Genomic DNA, 25,140 nt, shown 5'->3' on the forward strand with positions numbered 1-25,140 from the left:
ATGGTATATAAATCAACTATACTTCAGTTTAAATAAAAGGAAAAGAAAATGAACTTGATAAAGAGAAAGGCATATTATTTCTAAGAAAAAAAAATAGACATACCACAGATGCAGCAAATGCCAAAAACTAAATTATCAACAACTTTACACCAATTAATTTGCAAAAATCAGCAAAACAGACAAATTTCTCAAAAAATATGTATTATCATAACTCAGGAAGAAATAGAGTAACTGAATAATTCAGTAACTACTAAAAAATTTAATGACTGTTTAAGAAAAATCTTCCTCCAAAGAAAACAGAGGCCCAGTTTTATCTGTGAGTTCAAAAACAATCTTTTTCAAAGTTTTTTAAGAAATAGAAAAACACCTCAACTACTTTCAAGGGTGTATGGCCTAGGATAACCATGATGCCAACAACAGAATATACAAAGGAAAATTATAAGCCAGTCTCATTTTTAGCTATAGACATAAAAATTCTAAATTTTCACAAAGTAGATCCAACATGATTTAAAAATAAAAAAAAGACTGCACTTATGACTAAGTTGGATTTATTCCAGAAAGGCAAAGTTAATTCAACATTTTTTTAAAAAGCCTATTAACATTAATCACCACACTAGAAGATTCATATGAAAATCTATATAGATACAAATAAAATAAGAAAATTCAACATTCTTGATAATTACTTTTAGTTGAAATAGAAGAAAACTGACCTGATCAACAGAAAATAAAATGGCAAGACTGGGAAACTACACATCGTGCAGCACGACCAGATAGAAAATTGATGTTCAGAAAGATTAAAGAACTTGCCTACGATCATCGATGAGTTTTAACAGTAGAGCAAAGACTGGACCACATCTTAATTCTCAAGTTTTTCCATATTACCATGTTGATGCTGCAAAGCAGAATTTTTCACAAAAAAGTTAGCATATTCAAGATTTACCATTAAACAGATCACATTTATTTGAATCTCAAATATTGCCTCTCTGAATTTTTGTAAAAATCTGTCAAGCTGAGAAAAATAACTTCTTGGAATTTTTTCCATTTGTTAGACCTTCGCCTTAGCTTGCTTAGTTGCTAAGGGAAGGGAGTAACGTGTCTAAACTCCAAACGTTCTTCATGTATCACACCACACCTTGTTCATACTTCACACTACAATATGCTTAGCACCACCAAGAAAGGAGCTGATTTTAAGTAGCTTGTATATCCTTCAGTGTACTTACTTAACTGATGGACTCCGTCTACTTAGATGAAACCCTTGTCTTATTCAGAAAGGGTCTTCTTGTTCTCAATTGGCTTGTCATTAAGCCAAGAATTGCCTGTAGAGCCATCTTTACCTTCTAAAAATTGTTGGACATCTCAGCAACATGCCTGTAGGTATTACCGAACAAGTCAGCTCCTTTCCAAAGGTGTATTTAATTTCCCTTTCAATAATTTTATACTCAGTCTAGAAATGTGTTCAGTATTAACAAATACTTATTAAGCTTATACTGTGTGTCAGATACTATGCTAGGGTGGTAGCTGAACAGGGAATTCACTGTCATGGTACACAAAATAAAACTAATTGTCTCTGTACAAGAATCCTCTGTATTAGAAGCAAAGCAACACTTTTTAATCTTCATTAGCTGGGAAATTGAAACTTTAAGTCCATTAGTAGCACATTTTGGCAGATTTTGTGCTGATTCCATTTTTTAACTTAATTAGTGATTGAATTTAATTGTAGAAATCTTGCTGTTCCATTTTATTATGAAATGCAGAATAGGTTAGTCCACCCCACTTGGATTCCAGTTCAATCAGTTTTACTATTTGTGCATATTTTTTCTCATTTAAGAAAATCTCTTATCTATGTATCTTATGCTTTATTTCCATATCAGGAAGATTTTAAAAGCTCAAAGTTATCTATTTTGTTTTTACAACATACCATCCAAAATAAAATGGATAGAGTACATTTAATGGAATATCTTGGTTTGTCTTTCACATGTGTTCTTAATCATTCAAAGTGCAATTTTCATAATGTATCAAACTTTAAAATTTAAGCTAATATATTAATAATATCAGCACCAGAATATTCCTAGGTTGGCACATAGTAAACATCAAAAATTAAGGCCCTTGTCCATCGACAGATGACTGGATAAAGAAGTTGTATATTTATACAATGGAATACTACCCAGCCATAAAAAAGAATAAAATAATGCCATTTGCAGCAACATGGATGGCCCTGGAGAATGTCATTCTAAGTGAAGTAAGCCAGAAAGAGAAACAAAAATACCATATAATATCACTCATATGTAATGTAGAATCTTAAAAAAAAAAAAAAGGACAAATGAACTTATTTATAACAGAAATAGACTCATAGACATAGAAAACAAACTTATGGTTACTGGGGTGAAGTGGGTGGGAAGGGATAAATCAGGAGTTCAAGATTTGCAGCTATACTTACTGGTATACATAAAATAGATAAAAAGTTTATACTGTATAGCACAGGGAACTGTATTCGATATCTTGTAGTAGCTTACGGTGAAAAAGAATATGAAAACGAATATGTGTATATTCATGTATGACTGAAGCATTGTGCTGTACACCAGAAATTGACACATCGTAAACTGACTATACTTCAATTTTTAAAAAAGTTAAAAAAAGAAAAATTAAGGCCCTTATATTTGATTGAACAGATGTAGACTTACACATAAGTCAACAGCCCCCCATCCACCACTTCCATAAAGACCTGGGTTGATAACTGCAGCGTAAACACCTAGAGACAGTTCTTAGTGCGACACCCAGGTTTTAAGGCCGGGTATTGAGTATCCTGACAAAACATATTCCCCTGCTTTCAAGACAGTTTACCTTTTTTTCTCTTAATCATTATACTTCTACAGACACAAAAGCTAAATTCTATTATAGAAATTCAATTTGTTTAGAATCTTTGTTAAGAACTTTGTCTTCACATACTCCGCCTGCAGTATAGCATAGAAAGGCATAAAGTGCAATTTAGGTGAAGCTCATGGATTAGGTGTCAGACTCCCACTGGGTTTGAATCCCAGCCCTAACACTTACCAGCTATCTGACTACAAGTTACTTGAACTCTCTGTACTTTGGATTTCTTATCTGTAGGACAAGGTTATGGATAGGACCTATGTCACAGGTTGTTGAGGGACTATAAATGAGTAGACGTATGTAAAGGGCTTAGAACAGTGATGGGCACATAAAGGTTAAAAAAGCATTAACTTGGAATAAGGTGGCCAGCCCTGAACAATTCCCAATTTTGGAATGAATCAACTTCGCAGCTGAGAAAAGTTGATACAAATTTCGATGGCTTAAGGCCCTAGTCTGGTATGATAGTGCAAGTTTCTTTGCACGTTTGATCTTGAATCCCAGCAACAAGGCTGGTTCCTATGCTATTCTTTTGTGACTTTCCTGCTACGTTGGCTTGTTCAGAGGTCTTGCCCCACCTCCACCTCCCAGTTAGAAGTGAAGAATGGTGGTCCTTGAGGAGAAATGGATGTAAGTGGGGAGCTACTCATTCAGTCTCTTATCTTAAGTCTTCATTTCTCTAACTTGAAGGTGAAGACGATCTTCCAGAATCAATACCTAGTGCCTTCTCACTGTATGGTTCAAAACACTGGATCAAAAATTTGTGGTATGAGACATGGTCTTTCTCTAGTTTCAATGAATGAAAAATCTTTGAAGTTTTATGTTTGTTCCTTGTGGATATTATTTCAAGCTGGGAATTCAGGAAATATGTACTCACTGTAGGAGTCATCTGCTATTTTTTTTATGTTAAACATCTAGTCTCTCCTACCCTACTGTTAGCTCAGTTATCGAGGTTAATCTTCCTCCACACCTAGGTTTCAGGAGGATCTAGCCTAATCGAATGCATGTACTTTTACCCCGCTGGTCACCGGTGACTGGTTCAGAGATTGAGACAAGCTTGAAATTGCTGGGATCTACCACATGGAGCCTCAACCCAGAAGAAACAGCTGAGAAAATGGATCCTGCTGATACAATTTAAGTTCTAAATCAAGCTAGGTCCACAAAAACCAAAGTTGGGTTCTGATACGGTTTTATATATTCATTTAAATGTAGCTATATCAAAAAACAAGGAAAAATTTGAAGTCAGTCTAGGAAAACTGGATAGTTTGCTCACTGTACTCCCTATTAAAATACTCCCTTCAGCCAAACCCATGCTAAAACAGGGTATGACAATGGTTAGTAGCACACACTCCAATCTCTAGGGCAGCTTATAAGCCTTTTTTTTCTGGTGATAATACCAATCAATGGTTCTTAAGGGCTGCTCCGCACACTGGGGTGGGTCAGTGCATCCCCACCAGTCCAGAGCATTCTTCTCACATAAATTCTGCTGCTCTAGGATGGTGAGCAGAGCCCTGAGTCAAGTCCTAGGCACAAGAGGCAACGGAGGGAGAAAACTCTGAAACTCCCTCCAACCCTAACTAGAAAACTGGCCTGAATCTTTCCCTAGACTGCAGAGAGAAGACAGAGGGGCTGGGAGGCATGGAGGCTGTTGTTCCATGGCTTTCAGGTGTGCCCAAGATATCCTGAGACAGTATTATGTGGCTTCCACTAGAGCCAGCACACCTAAATACAACCAAATTTATAAGGAAAGAATGGTGATAAAAATGGAATCCTAGAGGAAGCTGAGTGAGTTCTAGTCTGTGTTGTATAGACTCCTACTATGGCAAATTTATACACAGACAGCAGCTAACCAGTATATTGCAAAATGGAAACTGGTTATAAATTTTCTACATTTGGATTTTCAAAATTAGATCTTTTTCTAAATATTGTCGACGAAAAAATTAATCAGTTGATCTAAGAAAGAAATGGCAGATACTACTATATATAAAAGAGAGAAACAACACAGTCCTACTGTATAGCACAGGGAACTATATTCAATACTTTGTAATGGCTTATAATGAAAAGAGTAAGAAAAGGAATATATTGTGAATCACTATGCTGTACACCAGAAATTAACACAACATTGTAAATATACTTCAATTAGGAAAAAAAAAGGAAAATTTCATTCAAGCCAGATTTGAGGACTATAACCTGGAAAGAACATCTAGAAAGCTCTGAGAACCATTCCACCGGTTAGAAATCAAGGCACAGTTACATGAGACAGAGGGCTGCATATCAAATGATGTGGTATCGATAGTCTACATATTCCAGAGCTAAGCATTATCCTGGCAGGTCACATGATTTCTTATAAGGTCAAGAAGGAATGTTAGCTTTTAAAGAGCTGTCTTGTTGATGCTAAGAGAAGTTGTTCATTATGGTTGAGCAGGTATCCCTGCCGATGACAGAGGTTTGGTCACTGCATAATGCAGATACACAATGCACAGTAGGGGAAGAGAGGAGGTCAAAGGGTGGAGAATAATTTATGTTCAAATTTTTCTTGTCTTGCCATAAAATATGAACTTTATTTCCACTGTGGATCATTAATCTTTCCATAGAAAGCATTAGGTGATCAAATATTTGGTCCCTCAAAGCTAAGGTGGCTGCTTGCTTGCCCCAGTGTTCATCATGTCCCTTGATGCTGGGTCCTAATAGCTTCATTCTCTTTTTGGGGGTTATTTCAGCAGAATGTTCAGCAAGGACTGACAGCCAGTTCTAGATTGTCCAATAAGGGACTTAAGCCAGTTTTCCTCACATGTGCATTATGTATGCCTATTATTTTTTAGAGAACTATAGAGGTGATCTGTAGTTTCAGGTTGTTTAGACATCATTATCCTAGTATAAGCAGATTACACACAGCATGAGAAGCAAGACACTATCATTTGTAAGTTCCATAAACTATAAATTCACAGTAGGAACATTTTTTGCAAAGATTGAAGCCAAAATCCTCCAAAACCAAAACATTTTCCTAATATTTCCTCTAGGTTAAGAATGTTGTTCAGAGCAAAAGTCTGACTCTTCATGGGTCATAAGATGAGTTAACAAACATTGTGGCCAAATGGTCATACCATTGGAAAACAGAGACCAGCATGCCTGCACTAAAGGCAGATGGACAGACTGGCAGAGGCTGCTTCCAATGCTGCCAGTAAGTGACCTTGAGTCCAAGGAAAACCAATTGTGCATCTCCCTAACCGACCTGGGTAGAGCCAAGATCATAAACTTGTTCCATAAATCCACTGGGTCCTGTTAAGAGCTACCCAATAGTCAACATCTAATATAAAGGACCAGAAGAGACATCATTAATTATCTGGGTAAAAGGGGTCTCACCTAGTGATACTGTTAGTAACATTAGCTTCCACAGTGCTAAACTTTCTTGTAAAATAGTTTCTAAGGACCATTTAATTAGAACCTTGAAGAGGTAAAATCCACCAATGCAACCTGGGTATATAGGACATAGGTAATTGGCCATAAACCCAGCAATTAGATTGATGTTTGAAATCAATATGCAAATGATTGAGCCCAAGAAATACATTTGGCTCACAAGCAAAAGTATGAGCAATTGTCAAAGTTATCAGTATACAGGCCTGGTATGGCACCTTGGGTCAGCTGTCTACTGCAGATGTCATCTTCTCATGCTGGTCTGGCAGTGCTGGTCTTAGTCGAAGTCAAGTGTCAAAACAGGAGTTTCAGTTCATTCAGGAGAGGCCTGACATGGTCCCTTCCAATGTGGCTGCGAGTTCTTTATCTGATGTCTTTTCCAGTATAAACAATCTCCTGGTGTGAATCTGATCATCATCCAAAGTTAGATTACTGTGATAAACTTCAGAAATAAACTTAGAGTGTCCTTTTAATAACTAAACTTTACGAAGAGCTACCTGGGAAGTCTTAGCCAGTAAATACAGACCTCAGTGAACAAAACTAGAATACTCACTAAAACAATCTTTTCTAAAAATTATTGTCATTTCTACCAAATATCTAGTTAATTCACCATATGGACTTTTAAACTGGCTGTGCCAGAATGTCTCACAAAGAATCTGATTAAACTTTAAAAGGCAGGAAAGCCATACCAAGGGCATGGCTTTACTTATATACCTAAGAAAACTGCTGGGAACCTAAGAGTTTGTAAATTCTGGAAGGATCAGGTAAAGAGAAAAGATGTTTCCATTTTATTTACAGAGGTGTAATTTGAAGGTTTCCTTATATCTAGAAAGCATGGATTAAAAAAACCAGTAATATTTCAGAGAAAACCCCCAAATTATAACCATACTTGTAAGTTCGCTCAGTCCTATGTGACTAATCTGTGATCTTAATCTTCTGTTAACAGTTTTATGACACTATCAGGTTTTCTACTAGGATTCTTTAATTTCTTACCCAGTTCAGTGGTATGACCCGAAAGTTATCAGAAATCTTGAACTTGTCAAAATAGTCCTTTTCATGAATCTTCTTGAAACTGAAGCATTTTTGCAAAAGCATCAGAGTACAACAATAATTGTCTAAGAATGACAGAAGACTTAGAAAGATTAAAGACTTTTTTATTACAATGCAACTGAAAAGAAACTTGGTTATTGCTGTGACATACACTAAAATTATGACTGATATCACTTACCAGGACATAACAGAATTTTAGGAATTCCAGATATTTTCTAGAATGTTTGTATTAATAACATTTACCGATATGATATAATCTAAGGAGTTTTTATCACCACTTATTTGACAGTGCTTCCCATGTAATTTAATAAATCTAACTAGTTTGATATTCCTCTCTCAAAGATGGAGAGAAAACAAGTATTGTGAGATGTTCCAGGGATGCTTTGGAAAACCTCAAAGTTAACTAGAGGTCAAACGAACTTCATTTAGAATTTGATCTTCGAGAAGTTTGTCAAAAATATCAAAGTTTTAAAACATTTGGTCAAGTATAATCACAGGACACTGTGAAATAAGACCCGTTCATTTACCCAAGTTGACAACAAAAGATCTCAATGGCAAAAACATCACTTAAACAAAAAAACTCCCAAACTATTACCAAAATTAGTTCAATATTTTAAGAAAACTTTGAGGGGAAGGGGATAGCTCAGTGGTACAGCACGTGCTTAGCATGCATAAGGTCCTGGGTTCAATCCCCAGCACCTCCAATAAATCAATCTAATTACTTCTCCTCTAACAGAAAACAAAACAAAAAATTTAAAAAAAAAAGGAAACTTTGTTCTCTTAGAGAAAGAATCAAATTCTGGTTTTGTACCACTTTACCTTAAAATTCATTTTCTTAATATAAGTTCAATCTTATCTTAGCCAACCTTGACCATGCACAAAACTCTCTCAGTATTCCTTTTCTATAAACCTTCCACAACTTTGTTTCCATATTAATCTGTCCCTTACTTTCTTTTCCATGCAGAAACAACCAGCTCGAGGACAAAACCACCTTTTTTCCTTTAACAAAATGCATTTTCATTCCTCATGCTTTCTTTGCCGAAAACACATGTCCTACTTTCCCTGCATACTGAGATGTTTCCCTTATCATTCTTAACCTTAAAATCTTAATCTCTAGTGAAAACCAAGAAGAAAATAATTGTAAACTGTCCTGCCAGTATTACCTGATTGACAAACTGATGTTTTAGTCTTCCCCTCCTAAGAAAGCAAAGGTAGGTAAACTTACTAGATCTGCCTAGCAATTAATGTCCCAGTGTTTTATCCTATTTGAAGTGACCCAGAGAGTGAATGAAATCTCATTTTAACTCGGTTTAGTTTCATGTTACCAAAATCTGGAGCTACTATCCTTAAGGCAGACATTCCCAAAACACAATTATTCCTAAAGAGTTTACCTGAAAGGTCTTCTCATTTACCTCTATTTTATTTACCTTACAAGTTTTGTCATATCGTTATTTTTCTTGCTGACAAACTTTGTAACAAAATTAATGTCCCTGATTTCTAGTAAACCTAGGTACAATAAAAGTATTAAATTTAATATTGATGACTCTAAAGACATATCTGTATTAATCAAACCAACAAGCTTAAGCTAACTTTTAATACCAGATATTAATTCAATACTAAGTATCTCCCAGATCATGTGAACCCAAATTCATTCTGGCCAGATTCTTTTCTATTTCTGAGTATTTATATAAGCACTTAATTTCCTATAAGCCAATTAAATAGAGCTGTTTTACAAGTTAATTTTCGCAATACCACATATCTACAACACTACACACAACCTGCTAATCTAATTTTAGAAAAGAGAAAAACACTTACCACTGTTGTTTCCAGTAGACCCTGCAGGCACAGAAGACTGCCAGCTTTGACTGTGTGCTCAAAATTCAGTTTTGGAGAGTCAAAAGAACCCCAACTTGGCCACTTCAGGGCCCTATTTCCTTTAGTTCCCAATTAAGTAATTGCAAGCATACATAAACCCAGCTGGTATTCCCATAGGCAGCTGTTTGCATGGGAGCTGCTTGGCCTTTGAGGCACAATTTCCTGGTATTAATTTCATAGCCTAATTCAGATATGAGATGTGAGCTGAACAACTTTCTGAAGACAACGTGGCGGATTGCACTTGTGCTGTTTCTGAGTCTAGCTCCCAAGAAGTTACCCTCAGGTCAGTTCAACTTCTTTTACGTGACTCAGTTTCTACCTGTGACAGCCTAAAACTGTCATGGGTGCTCGGAGGACTAGGTGACCAGCCTCTGTCGCACCTCCCAGATAAGTAGTACTTACTTAACTGTTGAGGCAGGGTTCCCTATGGGACTGCTGCAGGTCACAAAGATTGATCCTCTGACACTTCCATGAGGTCCTCAGTTGCCTGAGGATGCCATGCGGCCAGAAGGAGCAAAATGTCTCTTTATTCTTTGGAGCTGAATAATTCAGTGTCTCATTCACTAGCAAAAGTTTTCTTCAGATTATATACCAACTCATTTTTTCAATTTAAGACAAATTTAACAAAAACCCAGCCACCTATGTTTCCCTGAGCCCCTCGCCCAGATCCCCTAGGTCCTGCCTAGGAAATGTACCAGTGCCCCTTAAGACTCCAAGCCTTAAGTGAAAACCAGCTCAAATAAAATTTTTAGGATCATTACCCAAACAATGAGATCCAAATATCAACAGAACTCATTGGAACACCTGAGGAATACTGAGAAGCTAATGGGGCTCAATGGGCCCATGCTGGTACCAAGCACTGGTTCTAGGTAGACTCCAGGTGTCCTCTGGCACGTGGCTCTGATATTCTGCCAACTATGCCAAGAATATGTCAATAAAAAAGTTAATCAGTTGTTCTAAGAAAGAAATGGAAAATTTTATTCGAGCCATATTTGAGGATTATAACCCAGGAAAAGCATTTCAAAAAGCTCTGAGAACTATTCCACCAGTTAGGAATCAAGACACAGTTATATGGAATTTGACACAACATTGTAAAATGATTATAAATTAATAAGAAAGTTAAAAAAAATAACAACAACAAAAGACAGTTATATGACACAAAGGGCTGTACATCAAATGATGTATTATTGACAGTTTACATAATCCTGATCTAGGTGTCATTCTGGTAGGTCATGTAACTCCTTATAAGATCAAGAAGGAATGTGATCAAAAAAAAAATGAATGTGATCTTTTAAGGAGCTGTCTTATTGATGCTAGGAGAATGCTGCTCTTTATGGTTGAGCAGGTGTCCCTGCTGATGGGGGAGGCTTGATCGCTGCACAGTGCAGATGCACAATGCACAGTAGGGGGAGAGAGGAGGTCAAAGGGTGGAGAATTGGTTTAAATTTTTCTTCTCTTGCCATAAAATATGAATTTTACTTCACATACCTGAGAATACTATCAGCCTTCTTCTGATGTAAAGGTTTGTCGTTTATTTTAATTTTAGATCCCTCTTGGTTTAAGATAAAAATATTCTTTCCTTTATGATATTAGGATGACAGTATTTTGTGAAGTACATATTAAAAACTGCAAACCCTAGGTTGGGCCCAGCCTTCTCATTTTTTAATATTACTAGTCCATGACCTTCAAAAACTTGACTTGATACAAGATAAGGGTAACAAAAACTTGCCTTGATACACAATAGGGGTAACATTTTTTATATACTATTTATACATTAATTATAAACCATAGCAGTAAAAGCTTTCCGAACATTGGCAAGAAAAGCTGAAAAATTATTGGTCTTCCTTACATTTTCCTGAAATTCTTCTAGGCACTCAAGATGAGGAGCACTATCTGACACTAGAAGGAAAAAAAGAAGAAAATTTGAGTTTTTTTTTTTTTTAATAGAAGATAAATATTTCTAACTTAGATGCTCTCATCTGATTGAAATTATTTAGATTCCATTTTATTGAAATGCTTTCAGCATAGAATGATAGATACACTTGATTTTCATATCCTATCTTTTGGACCTTTCCTTTATTTAATCTCTAAATATTAAAATATTAAGTACTAGAATCTTGCTTTAAATTTAAACAGATGGTAATCAAGGAACTGAAGAGCTTAGTGATACAGAACAGAATGCTTTTCCCTATCATCTTCCTCATATATTTTAACTATTTAAACTATTTTAAGATTTTTTTTTTAAACTGTTAAGTCAGTTTTCTCTTCAAAACTGTGGCCTCATTGCTAATTTCTGGCCACTGGATGAAAAAAAAAAACATTTCCAATGGAAACCCTTAATAACATACAACTGTGGAAAGAAATATCTGAAGTTGCATAAGTGAAATGGAGATCATCAGAACATGCAGCTGCTATTCCCAAAGTGGTATTTGCATGGCCCACTAATCAATGAGACTCAAGATCACAAACAATATGGCCCCAGTACGCAGCTGTACCAGCTGGTATATACTGGGAGCGAGTCTCTAGTGAAGGTGCTCAAAGGAAAGGAATGATCCAACTTTCTCTACCATAAATCTTGTCCTTTGTCCAAGGAGAAGAATTTCAACCATATCAGATTTCCAGATCTTTTGCAGAGACTGCTTAGGAAACAAGGCCCATGACCAAAGCAGGGAAGAACAGCAAAGAGCTCTTGTTTCAAAATTTATACTGTAGATTCTATTTTAATACATTATCAAATACTATGACACTATATAGCAATAGAGGCTATTCAATTTGGAGGAAATTGAGAAGCTAGGTAAGAGGTTTTTGGGTTTGCCTTTTAAAATTCAGTATTCACTATCAGATTAGAAGATATTTACCTAAAGAGAAAAAAAGAAACATCTGTACCTGAATTAGATTCCTAAAATATAAGTTCCATTAGAATAGGAATTGAGTCACTAGGGCACATTAGGGAGCCAATTCGGCAGTTCAGCAGAGTGTCTCTGTCGGCTATAAATGCTTCAAGATGAGAGCACAGGTATAAAGAGCTAAGAACCATTTTTCTGAATTCCAGTAAGGTTACTTTAAAGGAAGGATTAGAATGATAAAAAAGAGAGAAGTAAATTTTCGTTTTCTTCTTGTTCACACTATTACCAAACATATATATTCCCCATACAACAATGACCTTCTGGCCAGTAGCAGAATCAGTAACTAAGCTAACTTACCAACATGTGGGATTTTCAGGATAGGATAAATTTTTTTAATTTATTTTTGGGCAAATAAATTATCACATTCTGATTTTACACTTGATTTTAAAATCATCTACTTGGATAACTTACAATATTCACATTTGGGCAGTCATATCCTTTATAGCTTTAGCTCTGTTTTAAGTTCTCTAAGAGGGTAATTCATCTTGCATATGAAATACAGTGAACTTCAGTCTTTTAGATTTTTTAGCCACTGTGGCACTGTGCCATTCCAAAGACAAGTTACTTATTAAGACTCCTGGATCGTATCTATAAATCAAAACTACACTCAAAGCCTTTAGAAGACTACATCCCAAGAAGCAAGACTGGAAAAGAAAGCAATAGCTTGTGGAATGTTACTTGCCCTCATGTTACTTTATATTCTAAGTCAAGGAACATTTTGAGATGCTAGTCTTAAGCACCAATTAAGAGATGGAAGTACATACCTTCATAGTCCCTTGCTTCGTTTAGGCACAGGGAAAACATAAATGGGCTCTCAGGATGTTTAGGGTCAATATTAGTGAATATAAACTGCAATTTATCACCTGAAAAAAAGAGATTAAATTATTTAGTATGAGAATTATTTTATTGTGCCAAAGCTCTTAACAGAGATGAGCATTCTTACCGCCACCTCTGAGCAATAACTACACTGCTAGGTACATACAGTCACTTACCCAACATCTCCAAATGTGCTAATTACAAATTAGCTTCGAAATGCACTGTAGTTTAACTATCATCAAAAGCACAAGCAACAACAAGAAATAGATAAACTGGATTACATCAAAATTACACACTTTGTCCTCAAAAGGACACTCAAGAGAGTGAAAATACAACCCAGAGAATGAAGGAAATACCTGCAAATCATAGATCTGATACGGGTTTAATATATAATATAATAATGTATTAAAAAAAATCTTAGCAAATGAACAACAAAAAGAAAAACCCAATTCAAAAATGGACAAAGGGACCTGAATAGACATTTCTCCAAAGAATATATACAAATGGCTAATAAGCACATGAAGAGATACTCAATATCACTAATCACTGGAAATATATAAACCAAAACTACAATGAGACAACATTTCACACCTACTAGGATGACAATAAACAAACAAACAAATAAGTAACAATGCTGGCGAAGATGTAGAGAAATTGGAACCCTTGTAAGTTGCTGGTGGGAATGTAAAATGGTGTAGCTGCTCTAGAAAATAGTTTGGCAGTTCCTCAAGAAGTTTAGGCAAAGAATTACAATATGACCCAGCAATTCCAAGGTACATACTCAAAAGAACTGAAAATAGAGACTCAAATAGGTAACTGTAAGCAGTGTTCACAGCAACATTATCACAGCAGCCAAAAGGTAAGAATAGCCCAGTGTCCACTAACAGATGAATACATAAACAAATATGGTGTATATACAATGGAATATTATTCAGCCATAAAAAGGAATGATGTTCGGATACATGCTACAATATAGATGAACCTTGAAAACATTATGCTAAGTGAAATAAGCCAGACACAAAAGGACAAATACTGTAATTCCACTTATAAGAAATACCTAGATTAGGCAAGTTTGCAGATAAAGTAAATTAGAGTTTATTAGGGGCTAGGAGAAGAGAGGAATGGGAATTATTTAATGGGTACAGAGTTTCTGTCCGTAGTGATGAAAAATTTTGGAAATAGACAGTGGTAATGGTTGCACAACATTGTGAATATAATTCATGCCACTGAATTGTACAATAAAACAGAGTTAAAATGGCAAATCCTGTTATATATATTTAACCACAATTTAAAAATTGTGTTGTCAAACAAATTTGACTTTTTCTGCAGTTATCTGGACTTAAAGCCTATTTTCAAAAAGACCTCCAAATATTCACTAAAGAGTAAATACCTGGTAGAAATTCAAAATGGCAGCCACAAAGTAGAAATTCACATGCATTTTAGTTTTACTCTACAGCATAAAAAATTCTTTTAATTATAGAAAGATATTTTCAGAAACTCTGAAAAAAAACTAGTCTTGCATTTCAATTCAGAATGAAATAACTGTCAGTACATGAGGTTTTTTAAAACTGTTAACAGTAATGAGAGATATGAATGCCAAAGATTTCAGAAGATAATCAGTTAGGCAAAATGAAATTTAACGTCTTGTCTCTTCTTTTTAACATTATTTCCTGACTTTGAGGACTATAAGAAACTTCTACTTTAAATCTAGAAATAATTTTAAAGCTTTAAAACTGGTTTTGAAACAAAACTAAACACAAAAAAGCACCTCAGGATAAAGGTGACTATATACTTAGAGACCAATGGATCAAAAGTTCAGAGCTGGACCTTATGTTCTCCTCTAAGCAAAGGTTATTAGTATTTCGTATTAAAAACTCATTCTGATAGGAAAAAAACCCCAAAGCCAAGACTAACAGATATATGGATAAAGGGCCCAATCTATCTAAGAAAGAAATATAATTAGTAAACTGATAGGAAAAAAAAAATCACATTTTCATTAATAATTAATGAAATGCATTTAAAAAATATTTTCAATTATATCTAGTCAACTGTCAAAAAAAAAAACTTTAAAAAACTATATTCTGGCATTCATACAATGAAATGGCTACTCTTTACATTGTAGACAGATTGCATAAAGGAGTTTACACAGCAGGCCTGAGAATGCTATTCCCAGAACCAGACAAAGGCCTGCTTGTAAGACTGGTCGTTGGCTGGTGTGTCGGAGGTCACCAAGACCATTACAGATTTGAAGATTCACTAGGACTCATGACTCATCATATGGTTGTACTCAGTGCTATGATTATTCATATGCTTTAACCCAATTAATTCATCTCTGGGAATTCCATGGAAATTATACCAAGAAAATGGAGACATCTGTGTTCACTACAGTATTTCTAAAACTGAAAAATGCAAAATCCAAATGCTAACTTAGAAGCAGTATATAAAAGCAACAACAGGTAAAAGACTGAATAAATTATGCTACACTTACGGAATGAATTATTACACCACCATTTTAAAATTGCTATTATGAAGGCTATAATAACTAGAGAAATACTAATCATACACTGCTAGTAAGAACAAAGAATAAAAATTATTTGCATGTTGGCAACCATGCCTAAAATACATTTATTAAAATACTAGATGATAAATAACCAAGGCATCAGTATATGTTAGGGTGATAAAAATTTTGTAATTTTTTTTCTACCATCTAAAAAGTTATTGATGTGATCATTATTTTAGTTGAAAATATTTTTAAAATTCTCTACTACTTAAAAAAAGACAGACTCTTCTCATCTTTGTTTTTCTTACGTTAATGTACTTACCATAGATTTTTCGAATTTCTAGGCCAAGTCGATCTTTATACACAACTGCTGATTTCTGTAGCCTTTTCAACCTCTCTTCATTAGCTTTGTTAGCACTGGAAATAGCTATGTTTAAAAAACACAAACACTGAATGTCAAATATTTTAAATAACACTCAATTAATGTTCACTTAATTAATTAAAAAACTTAAAAACAACTATTAAAATGATGCAAGGCAAATGAATCTGCTTACATTTATTACAGTTTCTACCTCTACCAACTAGCAAAGCAGGCTTCTCTTCACTCAAGTTGGAAGGAAAAACTGCATGAGACAATATGTACAGGTAGTGATGGAATAATTTTTGTTCTATTATGTAGTAGCATGAATAGGCCAAGGACCTACATGGCTAGCAGAGATATAAAGACATCTTGTATACTATTTTGCTTTTTCCGGTTAGCCAAAAATGTATAAATTGCTTTATTGGAAAAACATTCTATTCTTTTAAACATAACTACTTCTCATAGGAGGTCATCCTTATTTCACGCTGGTTTCGCATTTTTGTTTAAACTTAGCACAATATTCCCTAAGTAATACTTAACAGATAAGAAAAATAATGCATACTTGCACACAAACTCTGTAAGAAAAAGCATTCACAAGACAAACTGCTATTTTGAAGAGAAATGAGAACTGCTTATTTTGTTTGTGGGCAAACAAAGCTCCTATCTAAAGGAAGCACCATTTTTTAAAAATATGGAAGTCTTAGACAAAGAAGCTTTGCATCATAAAAAGCATGTTTAATAGTTCCTGGCAGAGAATGTGTGATCAATAAATTTGTTGCATAAATTACACTATAGTTTCTCCCAGGCAAATCTTATTTAGTGAAATTGTCTGTCACTCTGCTTAATTAAACTCTCATATCAATTTCATTATTCTCTAGTTCCATTAGAAGTCAAAAGGACTTTTAAGCAAAACCCAAGAAAATAAAACCCACTTAGCAAACTTCACAGACACCTTGCAGAGGTGAGTGGCTGGCTCTGCCCCTGAAGTATGTAATCTACTTTTGGCAATGAACTGGGGAGAAGGCAAGATGTGTATCACTATGAACTGTCACCACTTTGAAATTTAGGTACATGCACCACTGGAAACTTACTTTCCTTCTTCCGAGCATATTCTTCCTTAAGATCCTGGATATTTGCAGTCAGTGCTTCCAATTCCTGCTTTTTGCCTTTTACTTCAGCAATCAACTTTAACAAATTATCTTTTTTTTCTTGAATGAGCTTATTTTGCCTGCAGATCTCTGTAAGAAGCACAGAGTATTAGCTAGAATCTATATGCACTGCCCAGCAACACGTATCTAAGATTAAAAAAGCACAAAATACTTTCATAAGATTAATAAAGAATGTTTTAATTGATAAGCATTTCCTAATGATTCAAAAACTGTAAAAGAACAAAATCCTAATCTACTCTTTCCTACTTGTCTTTGAAAATAAAAATGAGACAAAAATGCTTTTTAAAATGAGAATACTAAATAAATTAAACCAAGAAATACAAGATCAGATCATTACATTCGCAGCTTTCCTGTTCAAACAGGCACATAAATAAAACCATCACCAAAGACAATGAAACTCTAGAAGATAGCTTTACAAATGCTTTGAAGAAATAGCTAATTTTAATGCTACATAAGTGATTCCAGAATATACCAGAAAGATAGAAGAGGCAGAGAGGGGGTAGGGAGTCAGGGAGGAAGGAAAGAAGAAATCTCATTTACGCTGGCAACACAACATTCAGGAACAATCTAGATGAAGAAATATGTAGGCTCTGTATGAAAAAAAAAAAAAAAAAAAGCAGTATTTGTCTGAGACATACATTTGACCTGGATATATGAAGAAACATTTTAAGCTTCTAAATATTATAAAGATGTCAGTATTTCCCAAATTCACTTCTATATTTAATATAGCCCCAATGGAATTTGGAGAGAATAGAAAAGAACGTTCTAAAAAGTCACTATAAAATTTATCTGACGAATACATAGATAAGAATAGTTAAGAAAATATGGTAAGAAAAATAACCAGGAAAGGGACTTGCCCTATCAGAGTTAGCATCTGTGACTGCGACACTATTAATAGTGGTGTAGTAGTCAAACTGCCATACAGCTCCATTAAATAAAAAGACAGTCCCAGACAAATGTTGGTATATTTAGGAAAGTAATATGATAAATGTCATAAATCAAGAGTAGATTGTTCCCCAAACAGTGCTGAAATCCAAAATAAAATCCACATTTATTAAATATTTAAATACAAAATGAAATTTTATGAAATCTAAAAGGCAGTATCTGTGAATATAAAATTAACTCTATGGGGAAATCTTTTTACTTAAAGGCAAAAAGAAATCAAAGAAAAAGGCAGACTGAAGCAAATAAACTCATATTTGATTCAAATAAGCATAAAACTCCACTATATGCTAAATACTTTGTTCTTATATTTATATAAATTTATTTAAGTTTCACAATAATATAATTATTATTCAGGTCTTTCTTTTTTAAAAGAAGAAAAAAAGATTCAGCACTTCAATTACTTGCCCATGGCTGTTCACTAGGATGCAATGAATAGTAAGACCTGGATTCAAACTCAGGTCTTAACTTCAAAGGCCACACTTTTGACCATTAAACTATTTTCCCCCAACAGGTTCCTCCTTTTTTTTTTCTTTTTAGTAAATGGGATTGAACCCAGAACCTCATGCATGCTCAGCACATGTTCTACCACTGAGCTATACACCCTTTCCCACCAGGTTACTATTCTTAATCTAAAGAAGACACAAATATACATTCCTAAGGAAAAAACAAATAGAAGAATGAACAGAGGAAACATAAAATGCAGGTGGTTAATAAATACAAAAGATAATTTAAGCACAGTAATCACAGAAATGCAAATAAAGCCAATAGCATACCAATTTTCATTTATTACAACACTACTTACAAAAATAATACCTAGTGCTGAGATGAATGCAAAATACTAGAGTTCTTGTGGAAAATATTTTTGACTTTGCAAAACAACTCTTAAGGATATTCATGTCCTTTGATCCAGTAATTTCATTTTTACAAAATTACCCTAAGAAAACAGTATGTGTGCAAGTATTTACATACAAAAAATTTTCAGTGTTATTTATAATGTTGAAAAACTGAAAACATCCTAAATGACTCATAAGTAAATTATTAATACAGTATATAATCAATAAGGTAGACTATATTTTCAAAGAATTTAGTAATGTGGGAAAATACTCCCATGATGATAAAAGAAAAAAATGATACAAAGTTACATGATACCATGAACACAATTATCTTAAAAACCCTCCATAGCACATGAAAAGTTACTACAAAGCCATTTTAAGTGTGGATCTCAACATTACAGGGCTTTTGTTTATTTTTCTGAATTTTCCAAGAATGTGGACATGATCACAATATATTAGGTATAATTTAAAATGAACATCTTATGAAAATTACCGGAAAGAAAAATGCTACCTTTTAAGGAAAATTAAGCCTAATTGTACTGCAAAAGAGATGCAGATTTAAAGTCAAAAGGTTTCAGTTCCTGGTTGGTTTCTCAGTTGTCACCCAAGGCCCTTAATCAAATTACATCTGTGGGGCCTCTTTTCCTCATTTGTATAATGAGGATATTATTGGCTGCCCCATTCCTTTACCCCACAGGGTTAGAGTATCCAATAATAGTGTGAAAAGTTTTAAACTATTAAGTGATATGTAAATACTCTATGTGTGAGTGTTTTTATTCTAACATTTGAAGAACCATGTTGATTTGTGCCAAATACAAAGGGAAGGGCCCTCCATATTGCATGACTGTTACTGTGTTTACAGTCAGCTGTCTCTTTTTTCTCCAGGGTCCATAGTTCGCTTTCACTGCTCCCTAGGAACCCTCCCTCACACTTTCCCTTCCATGTGGCAAGGTGAGTGTGGCACACTGGAAAGAGCACTGACATTCTGGCTGCAATTCGCTATCTTCTACCTTTAAAATGTATGATCTTAGGCAAGTTCCCCAACCTCAGTGAGCTTTTAACTTCTCCATCTGCAAAACAAATCTGTCTTGTACAGACCTCAGGATTTAAGATGACTGAAGAGCCTAGCCCACGGGAGATACTTCTCACTTTCAGTAGATGATCTTCCTCATCATAAATAGGAGGAACAGATGCTCTTATTTTAGGCTAATTTGCTCTCTGCGGCATCTTCCTAAAAGAGCAGCTGGCCAAGTTGCTTCTCAACAAGCATGTGGTAGTGAATGAGTTCCCTCACATCAGCACCCTCTCCTGCCAGAGGAACAGCGGCTCCTTCTCCAAGGCTCAGCCAGATTTCTCCCCCTCTATCCTCCCAATTATCCTCCTCTTTTTTCCCCAGCATTTACTTCCCCTCTGACTTCTTTCCTGCAATAAATGAACATATTCATTTGAGGGTGGATACCTTAAAAATGAAAGGAAAAGCTCACCCAAGTCACTCTGTCCCAGTGTAGCCACTCTCTTCCATTTAAGCTTCCTGAAAGCATTCCACACTCTCTCTTCATCTCCTAACTCCAGTGGGACCTCTGCCCACAACACTCCACTAAAACTGACTCTCACTTAAGGTCCATTTTCCTCCAAATGACTAAATTCCGAGAGAACCTTTCAGTTTTTACCTGTAAGACCTATCTGTCACAACCCACTCCGTCTTGGTTCTTCTCTCTTCTAGTTTCTGAGACTGTCTCTCTTTCTTCCTCTGCTCTCCAGTTGCTAATTCTGTCCCTCCTGGTCCTTTCCATTGACCTCCCTCTCAAAGTATGGAGAAGAATGTAACCCTGTTAGTGTGAACAAGGCCTCTTGAGGCAATAGGATGATCTGGAGAAAAATCACAATCCCTCTGAGTCAATAATCTCCTCAGTAAAATGGGAGTAATGACGATGACAATAACAATGACACCTACTTTGGAGAACTGTTAGGAGGGCTGAAAGAGATGTATGTAAAGATGTCAGCACAATACCAGGCGACCATAAAAACCCTACAAATGCTAACTACTATTCTTGGTTGTCTCTCACTCTACACATTCTTCCACAGCATCCACCCCAAAAATACACTGGAGAATCCCAAATCCTATCTTCAGCAAAGGGCTCTTTTCCCATCTGGCCTCCAGATCAATACAACCATTGCTTCCAGACATCTCCACCTACAAGGCCCACAGCATGGTAACCTCAGTGTATTCACTCAACACATTGAAAAGGAACCATCTACATCTCCCTCCCCCTCTGAAAACACACTCCTCTTTAAGTTCCTCACTTAGTAAATGCATCACCACTGGCCTGTAGTCCAGGCAGAAGAAATCCTAGCCCACGTCGTGTCCTCACAACCAGGTCATTAGTCATGAGCCTACCTCCTCACAGCTGTCACTGGTCCAAGCCATCCTGTTTGCCTGAACTACTGCATTAGCTTGTTCCTTAACTGGTGTCTTTCTGGCTCACCATCTCACTCCCGTTTATTGTCCGTGACACTCCCAGAGTACTTTGTCCAAAATAACAAATCCCGTATTATATTCCAGTATTATTTCCAGTATTTATTTCCCATATTATTGAAATTCTGTAGCAACTTCTTAATTTCCTGAAGAACAAAGCTTAAACTCCTCTGCCCAACACACAACGTACTTCATCATCTGACCAGCCATTTCTCTGCCATTCCCCATCCACACTGCTTGAGCCATCCCAGAACTCAACAAGCTCTCAAGTTTCTACCACATCCCACATGCTCTTCCCTCTTCTAGAATATAATGCTGAATCTGATGAACTTTTCTATCCCTCCTCTATGGGACCTTCTCCAAGGCAATGTGACAGACTGCACATTCAGATCATGTTTCTGTTGATTACCGGCTGTCTGACCTTGAGCAACTTACATAATCTGTCTGTGCCTAATTCCTCATCCATTAAGTAGGATTAAAAACAGTAAATATACCTCCTGAGATTGTCGTGATGATTCAGTGAGGCACTATACACAAAGAGCTCAGAGCAGGGCCTGATGCAAAGTATACAAGGTAAGGGTTAGCTGTTAAATGTTCTACAATCCTCACTAGAAAAGTTATGCTCTCCAGATTCCATGCTCACTCAGCACCCAACCCGTTATTATAGAAACTATTACAACTTATTGCAATTGTGGTTTTCCTGTCTGTATCTCACACTAAATTGTGAGCAGTGTATAGATTACACCTTATGCATTGTTGTCTCCTTGGTGCTTGGCAAACAGCAGTCAAATGTTGGATGAATTCATTAAACTTAGGTAAACTGTATTTCTGCTCCAGTATAAACTTACATTTTTAAAGAAAAATAGTTGATAATGCTTTTAGATGTTACACTATTTAGAACACATCTTCACACTACAGATAATCTTTAAGAACACATTTTGAGACCCATAGTAGTGAAAATTCAGTTTCAAACTTAATTTTTCAGCCCTACAGATTCTACAAACCAACCGTGTTTAAAGGATCTAAACTCAGTATCTCTCTTACATACACACGCACAAAAATGCTTTTCGTTTCTGCTGCTGGTTACAGAGGGAAAAAGAAGCAATGAAAGGGCACAGAAGCTTCAGGGCAGCTTAGAAAGCAAACATGGGTAAAAGCCTACCATAATAGCCTACCAGGTGTTCCCAATCAAACACCTTCAGTGGCAGATAACGAGTAAGGTAAATGATCAAAGCAAAGCAAAACAGAAAAACCTGTGGCAAATTAAGAACACATGTCCCCTGTAAAGACACTCTGACTTAAGTGTTCAAAACATGGTGCTGCTAAATTTAGTATCTCCAGTAGATTTTGGCCTGTGGCTGTAAGTCTGTGTGTAAGAATTCAATTAAAGCTGCCAATCCACTCTGGACAATGTGCAGAGTGGCAGAAAAGAGAAGGCAAGGACAGTAGTAAAAATATGAAGGGAAAAACTGTCAAGAGTATTAATCCTACCCCCCAAAAAACCGAGAGAACTCCAGCTTTTCAAACCCCAATCTATGATTTCCAATGTGAAAACAAACTCGTTTTTAAAATACATGGGCATTTACACATCAGTATAGATGAATCTCACAAGTATAATGCTCAGTGAAAAAAGGGACAGAATATATACAAAATGATGCCATTTATATAACATGTAAAACAACACTAAACTAAATACTGCTTAGTTCTAGAAGGTGAGAGAAGATGGTATAACATGGGATGTTCTATTTATAAAGCTACACGTACATAAATATTATTTTTATGTTATACATTGTACATATATATACATTATTTTACTTATATGAGGAATTTCATAAACATGTTAAAAAAGAAAAACCCCTGTGATCTGTTTCTACAGTTTGCCACATACGATTTTGATATTCCAGAAACATCTCGACCATTCGTTCTTCCTCCTTTAATTTCACAGACAGCTTTTCTGAAAGAGAAAGTGGAACTGAAGTTTCAATTCAGCTGAAATAACACTAAAAAACAAACAACAAAAACAGCATGTTACAAATGAACTTAAGGTACCTGCAAACGCTTTAATAGAGTCCTTGTAGGTATCTCTTAGTCCCACCATCTGACAGGAGGTGTCACTTACAGTGCTTTTGAATTTATTCCAAAATTCATTTATGCTTTTATCGAACAGTGCCAGTTCGTCCTCCACCATTTTGTAAGACAAGGCTACAAAACAAACAGGACATAGTATTTTTTAAGTTATTGAAATCGTATCAGCCACAGCTCCAATCAAGTATCTGTTGGCAGTTCGACCTTTGTTAGAAAATAGTTTGCAACTTATTTTTAACTCTGGATATTCCAAGACAGATATAACTACCTAGACTTAACTATGGTCAAGGGGCAGCACGAATTCAGGCCACCCTTACCTCCTAGGAATTCATTAGTAGTGTAACTGCACAGAATACTTACAAGCTCTCTGACCCTGGGAAAATGACTCTGCCTCCGTTTTCTCGTAAGTAAAATTGGTGACGTCTAAGGCCCTTTCCAACTCAGACCTTTCCAATTCCAGTCTGGATTTGGAGGTCCCAGTTGGCGGGCCCCCTTTCACAGGATAAAACCCCACGCGTCCACCCTGCCTGTCCCTCCCCCACCCGCACATCGGGAAAAGTAGCGGTAAAATGGAGACTGCAGGGGAGTTTAGTGGGTTTAGTGCAGGACCTATACAAGCGACCGGGACACTCCGGGCTTCACTATCCTCCTCTGTAAAAGGACGTCCTCTAAGACTCCAGACCCACCAGTTCTCTGTAACGTTAAAACCTTCCCAATAACATAAAATCTTCCCAGAAGACAACTCTTCGGTGAAACGCAAAACCCCTAAGCCTAGCCGCTGCTCACTCCGCGAGGCCCAGACGCCCAAACAGCAACGAGACGCGCATTTCATAGCCACCGTTCCCGAAAACGCGCATTCCGCCTCCAAACCCACTTTCCCCTAACGCGACAGGAAGCTCCGGGAACCCAGTTCAATTCCCAACGCCGTCCCTCACCCCCGCCACTCACTTACCTTCTAGGGCAGGCCTGAGCCCGGCCCCCTGCCCTACACAAGACCTTAACCGACGCCAGCCAACAGCCAGTCTCCTAGGTCGGCTTCCGCAGCCGCGCCAACTTTCCTATTTCAAACCTGGGGCGCCTTCCGCCTCCCGCCTTTGGATGCCCATTCGCCTTCTGATTGGCTGATAGCATAAGCTCTCCGTGGAGGGATTGGTTGAGCTAGCCCTCCGGAATTCTCGCGGGAAAGTTGGAGTTCTGGGATTGGTAGTTCTTTCTGAGAGACGGTCAGATTCAGCTCCGCTTCGAAAAATAATAATAGTTTTTGGAGGACTAGACCCACAGTCCATTCATCCGTTTCAAATAAAGGTTTCCGCAACAAATATAAATACTTTAATTGTATTCTGTTGCCAAGTATATACCCTCTTCTTTGGTACTACCCGTAGCTTAAATAAAACTAATTAAAAACAAAAAAGCTAATAAAAATACCGTTTAATCTATCTCATGATTTAATAACTCCTCACTGGGAAGTGGCTGAAATATTACTGTTCACTGGTTTCTAATAATAATACTTCCAAAATTTCTTGATTCTCTGTTTTTGATCCTGTAAATTAAAACAGAAACATTCAAAGGCAGTAGTACCTGGTATTGGTAGTCCCTGTCATAATAGAAACTCAATGATCAAAACTTCTAATAGCCAAGATTCTGGCTACCTGCTGTCTCTGACTGACTGTATTGTGGACATAAGTGAAAAGGAGAGGAGAAAGTCGGAGGGAATTAAAGGTTTCTATCCTGGATGTTTGAGAGAATGGCGATATTGCTGGCAGAATTGAAATTGTCTTCAGAATAGATCTGGTGTGTTGGGGGAGAGGTATTGTGGGGAGGCAGAAGCATGATGAGTTATAA

At 36.2% G+C, this 25,140-nt stretch overlaps 1 protein-coding gene and 1 long non-coding RNA gene across 5 annotated transcripts; both read right to left on the minus strand.

Annotated features, from left to right (window-relative positions):
• Positions 1–531: 531 nt before the first annotated feature.
• Positions 532–6,478, minus strand: LOC141577708 (uncharacterized). The gene is made up of 2 exons (XR_012507019.1): positions 1,221–6,478; positions 532–892 (listed from the first exon to the last, which is right to left on the minus strand). It is a non-coding gene; the product is annotated as an uncharacterized LOC141577708 (long non-coding RNA).
• A 942-nt stretch (positions 6,479–7,420) lies between these two features.
• On the minus strand, positions 7,421–24,244 carry SPC25 (SPC25 component of NDC80 kinetochore complex). Of its 4 annotated transcripts, none has more exons than XM_045507627.2 (7): positions 23,659–24,244; positions 23,263–23,415; positions 23,102–23,167; positions 16,882–17,028; positions 15,752–15,856; positions 12,878–12,976; positions 7,421–11,106 (listed from the first exon to the last, which is right to left on the minus strand). In XM_045507627.2, exons 1-7 carry the CDS (start codon positions 24,128–24,130, stop codon positions 10,982–10,984), a joined length of 1,167 nt encoding a protein of 388 aa, XP_045363583.2. In that variant the 5' UTR covers positions 24,131–24,244; the 3' UTR covers positions 7,421–10,981. The 4 variants fall into 4 exon arrangements, with proteins under 4 accessions (XP_045363583.2, XP_074219940.1, XP_045363582.2 ...); XM_074363839.1 differs by having other exon boundaries at positions 23,102–23,185; XM_045507626.2 differs by lacking the exon at positions 7,421–11,106 and adding an exon at positions 11,113–12,267.
• Positions 24,245–25,140: the final 896 nt, after the last annotated feature.

The sequence above is a fragment of the Camelus bactrianus genome, chromosome 5 (genome assembly GCF_048773025.1).
Source record: "Camelus bactrianus isolate YW-2024 breed Bactrian camel chromosome 5, ASM4877302v1, whole genome shotgun sequence".
NCBI classification, from domain to species: domain Eukaryota; kingdom Metazoa; phylum Chordata; class Mammalia; order Artiodactyla; family Camelidae; genus Camelus; species Camelus bactrianus.